Below are 8842 nucleotides of genomic sequence, written 5' to 3'. Positions count from 1 at the left end.
ACCATCATCATCATCTCCACCATCATCACCGCCGTCATCACCGCTGGACACCGTCACCGCCGTAGCAATTTGGGTTTGATCTTGATTGTTTGATAGGGGAAACTCTCCCGGTATCGATCTCTACTTGTTGTTGATGCTACTGAGTGAAACCATTGAACCAAGTTTATGTTCAGATTGTTATTCATCATCATATCACCTCTGATCATGTTCCATATGATGTCTCGTGAGTAGTTCGTTTAGTTCTTGAGGACATGGGTGAAGTCTAAATGTTAGTAGTGAACTATGGTTGAGTAATATTCAATGGTGTGATATTTAAGTTGTGGTGTTATTCTTCTAGTGGTGTCATGTGAACGTCGACTACATGACACTTCACCATTTATGGGCCTAGGGGAATGCATCTTGTATTCGTTTGCCAATTGCGGGGTTGCCGGAGTGACAGAAACCTAAACCCCCGCTGGTATATCGATGCAGGAGGGATCGCAGGATCTCAGAGTTTAAGGCTGTGGTTAGATTTATTCTTAATTACTTTCTTGTAGTTGCGGATGCTTGCAAGGGGTATAATCACAAGTATGTATTAGTCCTAGGAAGGGCGGTACATTAGCATAGGTTCACCCACACAACACTTATCATAACAATGAAGATTATTTAGCCGTATGTAGCGAAAGCACTAGACTAAAATCCCGTGTGTCCTCGAGAACATTTGGTAATTATAAGTAAACAAACCGGCTTGTCCTTTGTGCTAAAAAGGATTGGGCCACTCGCTGCAATTGTTACTCTCGCACTTTACTTACTCGTACTTTATTCAACTGTTACATTAAAACCCCCTGAATACTTGTCTGTGAGCATTTACAGTGAATCCTTCATCGAAACTGCTTGTCAACACCTTCTGCTCCTCGTTGGGATCGACATTCTTACTTATCGAAGATACTACGATACACCCCCTATACTTGTGGGTCATCAGTTATCATATCGGAACAACCCCATAGATTGAGGGGAACAAACCACTCTCTATTTAGGAACAACTTGGAGGCATATCTGGAACAACCCTATAATATGAAGGGAACAAATCCATTTGCAGTTAGGAATAACTTCAAATCATAAGGGAACAACCCACATAGATTGACGGGAACAAATCCATTAGTAGCTAGGAACAACTTGTTAACATATGGGGAACAAATCTAAAGATTGAGGGGAACAAACTCATTTGTAGCTAGGAACAACTTTGAGTCCAATGAGAACAACCCTACATTTTGAAGGGAACAAAGCCGTGTGTAGATAGGAACGACTTTAAATCATAAGGTAACAACACACATAGATTGAGGGAACAAACCCATTAGTCGCTAAGAACAACTCGTTGACATATGGGGAACAAATATAGATTGAGGGGAACAAACTCATTTATAGTTAGGAACAACTTTGACTCTACTGGAACAACCCTACATTTTGACGGGAACAAACCAATGTGTAGATACAAACAACATGGAGACACATATGAAGCCTATAGATTGAGGGGAAGACAATCATTTGTAGTTAGGAACAACTTTAAACATATGGGAACAACTTCACAAATTGAGTGGAACAAAACCATTTGTAGCGAAGAACAACCCTATAGATCGAGGGGAAAAAAATCATTTGTACTTAGGAACAACTATAAATCATATGGGAACAACCTCACCAATTGAGCGAAACAAAACCATTTATAGCGAGGAACAAACTTTAAGACATATTAGGAACAACACCATAGGTTGAGGAGAATAAACAATTAGTAGCTAGGAACAACTTGTTGACACATGATAAACAAACCCTTAGATTCAAACGAACAACCTAACCTATGGTGTTAACAAAAATCGTGTCCACACAAGAACAAAAATGTACCATCCGAGAAACATATCTCGTCTACATAAAACAAAAATGCAATGTCCGGGAAATATATCCAGGAAACACATCCGCATTGTATGCAAAATATTTGAAAAAATGAAACAAAAATAAAATCATAAATAAATATGTAAATATAATTTTAAAATATAGAAAAGCAAGAAAAGAATAATAAGAAGAAAACAATTGTGAGAAACTAATTTTATAAATAAAATAAATAAATCTTTCTAAATAAAGGAACACGTTTTATTCATTTGGGAACGAAAAGAAAGAAAATAAAAACATGTATTATAAACTAAACATAAGAAAAATGAAATGGAAAAAGAAAATAGTGTAATAAAAATAACATAAAGAAAAGGAAGAAATGAAAAAAAAAACGTATCTAGAAAAAGAATCATTTTTAGAAACTAAACTAAGAAAAAAATGAAATGGCAAAAAAGACCTAAAAGGAAGATATAAGAGAAAGAAAATATAAAAAGAGAAGAAAAAAAAAGCTTAGAAGCAAACCTGGACGAGAAGAAACACACAGTCTGTAGTATTTCTCCTGATTGGTGGAGGACAAGCCGTCCTTGATCGTGGAAGACAACATACGTTTGATCAATTAACGCGGCGGCAACTCCATGCCATGGTTCCTTTTATCGTTGTAGCTTTCCTCTCGGTACGAAACGAAGGAACCAAGGAAACGCAGGAAACGAACGAACGACAAGGAAATGGGCCGAGCCCATCTACGAAATTGTTCAGCGAATCGGTACTCGGTAGCGCGCCGCGCGCGCTACCGAGTCGTTTCCAAACCAGCTCGTATGCACGCGTGATTGGATCAGATTGTCGTTTCTTTTACTGTGCTGTGCCTGTGTTCGACGCGACGATGGCTGCCCTGTTGCCGATTCACCGGCCGCCACCGAGGGCTCCAATCTAGAAGACAAAAACTCCAGATAAATCGACAATTCAGTGCTGAGAAGGGGCGCCCATCAAGCCGGCCGGCCGCAATGTCTGTATGACTGCATGAGCAATGACGGAAGGACGAAAGGTAGTCTCTAGTTTCGCATTTTCGAACTTCTGATTTGATCTGTCTTTGAGTTATTTTTTTGGCCCAAATCTCAATAGTCAACACTAGATCGATTACTAGATTAGTTTGTCTATTTCTTTGGAAATTCGGAAATTAATTAGGAATTTTGGGATGTTCACTTGTGCTTGTCTAGTTTAGGGAAAATATCCTGCTGGTTTTCTTAGTGAAGAGAGACTCTTTCATATTGCAACAGTAGAACAAGCCTTTTATGCTATAAAACTAGCTAAGACACATCTTTGCACTAAATTGGGATATACCTTTCGCGATTATAGTCAACAAACACATCTAGTATATCTGTATCTAGACAAAATGAAGTTAATTAATCTGAATCAGAGACAGAGTAGTATTTTATTCTACATTAGAGAAGATCACCTTGCTAGTTCAGGTTTTAAAAGATCTTGCATGGGATGGATGGAGTATACATGCATGTTTTTTTTTCAGGGTGGAGCCAACGTGAGGGAGACGAGGCTCTCCCTGTAAATCCCTTGATGACACAGGGCAGAACTGTCCGCCGTCCTCGTGTCAAGCACGTGTAGCTTCCTCTCCCCATCCATGTGGTAGAAAATCACGAGACCGCCATACTGGACAACGAGCACGTTCCCCTCGAGGTCGAGGACACCAAGGGCCGTGGCCGTAAAGGGTGAGCCGAACATTGTCCGGACCTGAGGTATGGTGTGTTAGACCTAATACCTCAGCAGTGACACAAGATCGACATGATAGCAATCTAGAACACCTATTGCACATGAAGAATAGAGATGTATTACGCATTGCAGGAGTTGCCATCGTCGCCTGCTCGTTGCAGGCGTGAAGCAGAGAGGTCGTTGATGATCTGGGGATCCTCCTGATCCCCTCAGGCCTCCAGCGGCACTGCCCTGGCACCGCCGGGGTGTAGGCTGGTCTTCCCGTCGTTCTGCGCTTCCCTAGATCGGTAGGGCTTTAGGAGTTGTGGGGAAAGCAGAGCTGATCGTAAAACTGGCCGTGATCGATAGCAGCCAGGCTCCCCCCCTTTTATATGGCGCAGGCGACAGGGGACCAAACCATCGAGTTGGTTTTGGTGCCCCCGATCAGGGCGCGTGAGATGCGAACGAGGTGGTCACGAACGTTGGTTCGTGGGCCTCCTCCTTAACGTTATTTGACTAGAACGTTTTTGTCAATGTTTATCTCTTAAACCTGACGTTATTTGACTAGAACGTTTTTGTCTCTTAAACCTGACAGGTCAACCAACATTCTCCCCCTTGATCGTTAGGTTTAACATCATTTGCCCATTCTCCATAGGAATAATAAACCAAAGTGAGGTGTTACAACAACCAATGAAATGCTATTGAACCTCAACACTTATGGCATACCCGCCTATCTTGAAATGGATAACATAATACTTATTGGGAGTGGTTCTTATTATGGTCCCTTTATTCCAGAATCATAAGGCTTCCAGTAATCCCATGCCGGCAACATGCTCACGAAAGATTCTGGGTGGTAAGCCTTTCGTTAGCGGATCCGCAAGCATACGAGTCGTACTTATATGCTTAACCTTAGTTGTTTGATCCTGGATCCTATGCATCACAACATGATACTTAATGTCAATGTGTTTAGCAGCATCACTTGACTTGTTGTTATTCGCATAGAAAACTGCGGGTTCATTATCGCAGTACAATAGAAGTGGTTTCGAAATGCTGTCGACCACTTTAAGTCCGGGAATGAAATTCTTTAGCCATACAGCCTGCCCAGTGGCCTCGTAACATGCTATAAACTCTGCTTGCATCGTAGATGAAGCAACTATAGTTTGTTTGGAGCTTTTCCACGATATAGCTCCTCCGGCAAGTGTGAATACATAACCTGACGTGGATTTCTTACTATCCACACAACCGGCATGATCAGAATCTGAATAACCAACAACTTGTAGGTTATCAGACCTTCTGTACGTAAGCATGTACCCTTTTGTCTCTTGCATATAACGCAAGACTTTCTTTGCGGCCTTCCAGTGGTCTAGTCCTGGATTTGATTGGAATCTGCCAAGCATCCCGGTTATAAAAGCCAAATCAGGGCGTGTACAAACTTGTGCATACATGATGCTTCCGACAACTGAAGCATAAGGAACCGACTTCATCTGATCAGTTTCAATTTGGTTCCTCGGACATTGAAAAGTCCCAAACTTATCGCCCTTGACTACTGGGGCAGGTGAGCCAGAGCACTTATGCATATTGAATTTCTTTAGTACTCGCTCAAAGTATGCCTTTTGTGATAGTCCCAACACACCTTTAGACCTATCTCGATGAATCTCAATGCCGAGGACATATGAAGCTTCACCGAGATCTTTCATATCAAAATTGGAAGACAGAAAATTCTTGGTCTCGTGCAGCATATCCTTATCACTGCAGGCCAATAATATGTCATCCACATACAGGACTAATATTGTGAACCTATTGCCCTTAAACTTAACATAAATGCGGTTGTCCTTAACATTTTCAAGAAAACCAAAAGTTCTAATAATCTTATCGAACTTGAGGTACCACTGTCTTGAAGCTTGCTTCAAGCCATAGATGGATTTCTTCAGACGACATGCTAAATGTTCCTTTCCTTCCACAACAAAACCTTCCGGCTGAGTCATGTACACGTCTTCATCAAGGTCGCCATTTAGAAATGCCGTCTTAACGTCCATTTGATGCAATTCTAGGTCGAAATGAGCTACCAGAGCCATGACGATCCTAAAAGAATCTTTAGATGACACAGGAGAGAAAGTCTCATTATAATCGATTCCTTCTCTCTGTGTGAAACCTTTTGCCACAAGTCTAGCTTTGAACCTTTCGATGTTCCCTTTGGGGTCGTACTTAGTTTTGTAGATCCATTTGGAGCCTACTCTTTTGGCGTCATTAGGAACTTCTACTAGGTCCCAAACATCATTTGAGCTCATAGATTTCAACTCGTCTTCCATGGCGATTTGCCACTTAGACGAATTCAAACTCTTAATGGCCTCCTTGTATGAGGTTGGATCCTCCACCTTTCCTATATCGTCTACATCCTCACTCATGTAGGTGATATAATCATCTGAGATGGCTTTTCTTCTTTCTCGATGTGATCTTCTCACAGGCGATGGTGGTGGAGGGGCATTATTATTTTGAGGATCTTCTTCATTATCCGACTGGTGATTTTCTTCACCTTCTGGATTTGCGTTATCATTAGTTTCAGGATCACCATCAGGTTGAGGACCAGCACTGTGAGGTTCAGTCTCAACATTAGAAGTGATTCTCCTCTGCATTGGTAGAACGACCTTTTGGATAATCGGGGATGGAGCACACACCCTCTTTTCCTCAAGATCGATCTTCCTTATTTCATTAACTTCATTATCCTCAAAAAATACCGCTTGCCGGGTCTCCACGTACTTGGTGGTATGACCTGGGCAATAGAAACGATATCCCTTTCCCCTGTGCGGGTATCCGACGAAGAAACAACTAACCGTTTTTGGGTCTAACTTCTTAAGTTGTGGATTGAAAATTCTAGCTTCAGCAGGACAGCCCCACACACGTAAATAGTTCAAGCTCGGTTTCTTTCCCGTCCACATCTCGTGAGGTGTGTTCGGTGCTGACTTAGTGGGAGCAAGATTTAAAATATGTGCAGCCGTCTTCAATGCCTCCATCCATAGGCTTACCGGCAAACTTGCATGACTGAGCATGCTACGTACCATATCCAAAAGCGTGCGATTGCGGCGCTCAGCCACACCATTTTGTTGAGGTTCACCAGGCATTGAATAATGGGCAACAATTCCATTCTCAGCTAGGAACTTAGCAAAAGGTCCTGGAATTTGCCCATAAGGAGCGTGCCTACCGTAATACTCTCCCCCGCGATCAGATCGTACAACTTTAATTTTTGCATTCAGTTGGTTCTCAACTTCGGCTTTGAACACTTTAAATTTGTCCAAAGCTTCCGATCGATCACGTATAGGGTAAATGTACCCATAACGGGAAAAGTCGTCTGTGAAGGTGATGAACGAATCAAAACCATCTATAGACTTAACATTAAGAGGTCCGCATATGTCAGTATGTATGAGTTCGAGGACACTCGTGGCTCTTACCGCTCCTTTCTTAATTGTTTTTGCATATTTACCTTTGATGCAATCAACACATTTGTCCGCATCAGAGAAGTCTAATGGGAGGAGTACATCATTTTTAATAAGTCTATCCATTCTCCCCCTCGAAATGTGGCCTAAACGACAGTGCCACAATTTCGAAGAAGTGCTAGTACCCTTCCATTTCTTCTCAACATTTGAAACATTACTCACATGCAAAACATAATCATTCATAGATAACATATATAGTTTGCCTCGTCTGACACCGAGGCCAACATCTTTATTACAATAATTTAAAACAAATTGTTTGTTGCCAAACTTGCACTCAAACATGTTATCATCGAGACAAGAAACTGAAATCAAATTCCTACTTAAAGTAGGTACATAAAGAACATTATTTAAATGAAGGTGAAAGCCGGTGTGGAGCTCCAAGGTGAGTGACCCAACAGCTTCAACATCAACTTCAACTCCATTTGCAACTCTAAGTCGTCTTGCCCCGCTTGTTACGGTTTGGATCAAATTTAATCCCTGCATAGAATTAGCAACGTGAGCAGTTGCACCTGAATCAATCCACCATGATGTACAAGAGAAATCAGTATATAACATTTCATCAACAAAAGTGATTTCATCTGTACCTTTCTTCATCATCCACTTGAGGTATTCATGACAGTCCTTCCTGTAATGGCCTTCCTTCTTACAAAAGAAACACACATTATCAGTAGGCTCTGAAGACTGTCCATTATCCTTTTCCTTTCCTTTAAACTTTGGCATTTCCTTCTTGAAGGTTTTCTTTGGCGACTTTGAAGGGCCTGACCCGTCATGCTTTCTCTTTGAGGAGCCAACATGAAAAGCCTGATCCTTGTTCTGCCTCATCATCCTTTCTTCTTCCTGGACAATCCGAGGGGATATCTCAGCAAGTGTCCACTTCTCCTTCATGGAATTGTAGTTGATCTTGAACTGATCGAACTCTTCAGGGAGGGACTCCAAGATCATGATGATAAGGAGGTTGTCACTGAGCTCACACTTTAGGTGCTTCAGTTTATTTGAAGCATTTATCATTCTCAGTATGTGTCCCCTAACATCACCATCATTTTTATACTTGCCAAGTAGCTTGTGAAGAAGCTCATGAGCATAAACCTTTTCGGAGCCTTTGAATTGCTCCTCCAAGGCTTCCATAAATTCCTTAGCAGTATCTTTCTTGGGGAGAGCCCCAATAATCTCAGGTGAAATGGAAGAATTCATCACGAGCATTGCAACGTGATTGGATTTGTCCCACTTCTCCATCTTGGAGTCATAAGTTTTCTTTAGTTCATCATACCCCGTAGCACCAGCAACTGGCGCCACGGGCTTATCCTCCCTTAAGGCATAATCAAACTCGTTGAAAGCCAAACATAGCTCAATGGAGTTCTTCCAACGAGGAAAGTTGCTGCCGGTCAACTGCTCGACAGCATCATAACGCATCGCAGCGGAAGCTGAAATTTGACATGGACATTCATTAGTAAAATTGCATGCATATAAAATAAACATGCCATAAATTTCTTATTCTATGTCAAACACCGTTGGGCAGAAATGACATGAATTAGAACAACATTAGGGGTTGACTTGCAGAAATAACACAACGTTGGTCAGAATTATTTTTGCAGTCATGACATTCTCAAAATTAAACATCAACATTAAGCATTTAAGGAACAACATATTTGGTGTTTAATTTGAGTATTCAACATTAAAACATATTAAATATTCTAGACAAGAAAATCTCGTTGGTTCATTTCTTTCCAGAAAAATAACATGTTTCTGATCATATTTTATAGGCAATGATTTTTCTGTATATAATAGTGCAA

At 41.2% G+C, this 8842-nt stretch overlaps 1 protein-coding gene across 1 annotated transcript; it reads right to left on the bottom strand.

Annotated features, from left to right (window-relative positions):
• Nucleotides 1-7227: 7227 nt before the first annotated feature.
• Nucleotides 7228-8578, bottom strand: LOC127319670 (uncharacterized). The gene is made up of 2 exons (XM_051349638.2): nt 7637-8578; nt 7228-7529 (listed from the first exon to the last, which is right to left on the bottom strand). Exons 1-2 carry the CDS (start codon nt 8526-8528, stop codon nt 7483-7485), a joined length of 939 nt encoding a protein of 312 aa, XP_051205598.1. The 5' UTR covers nt 8529-8578; the 3' UTR covers nt 7228-7482.
• Between the last annotated feature and the right edge of the window lie 264 nt (nt 8579-8842).

The sequence above is a fragment of the Lolium perenne genome, chromosome 4 (genome assembly GCF_019359855.2).
Source record: "Lolium perenne isolate Kyuss_39 chromosome 4, Kyuss_2.0, whole genome shotgun sequence".
In the NCBI taxonomy this organism is placed as follows: domain Eukaryota; kingdom Viridiplantae; phylum Streptophyta; class Magnoliopsida; order Poales; family Poaceae; genus Lolium; species Lolium perenne.
Note: the sequence above shows the minus strand (reverse complement) of the source record. Positions and strands in the feature narration are given on the sequence as shown.

Excerpts from the sequence above, each read along its gene's own strand:
- LOC127319670 (XM_051349638.2), bottom strand. The coding sequence starts at position 8,528 with ATGTTTATTTTATATGCATGCAATTTTACTAATGAATGTCCATGTCAA. Across the intron at positions 7,530-7,636 it reads CAAGTGGATGATGAAGAAAG|GGATTAAATTTGATCCAAAC; the intron begins GTACAGATGAAA and ends AATTCTATGCAG.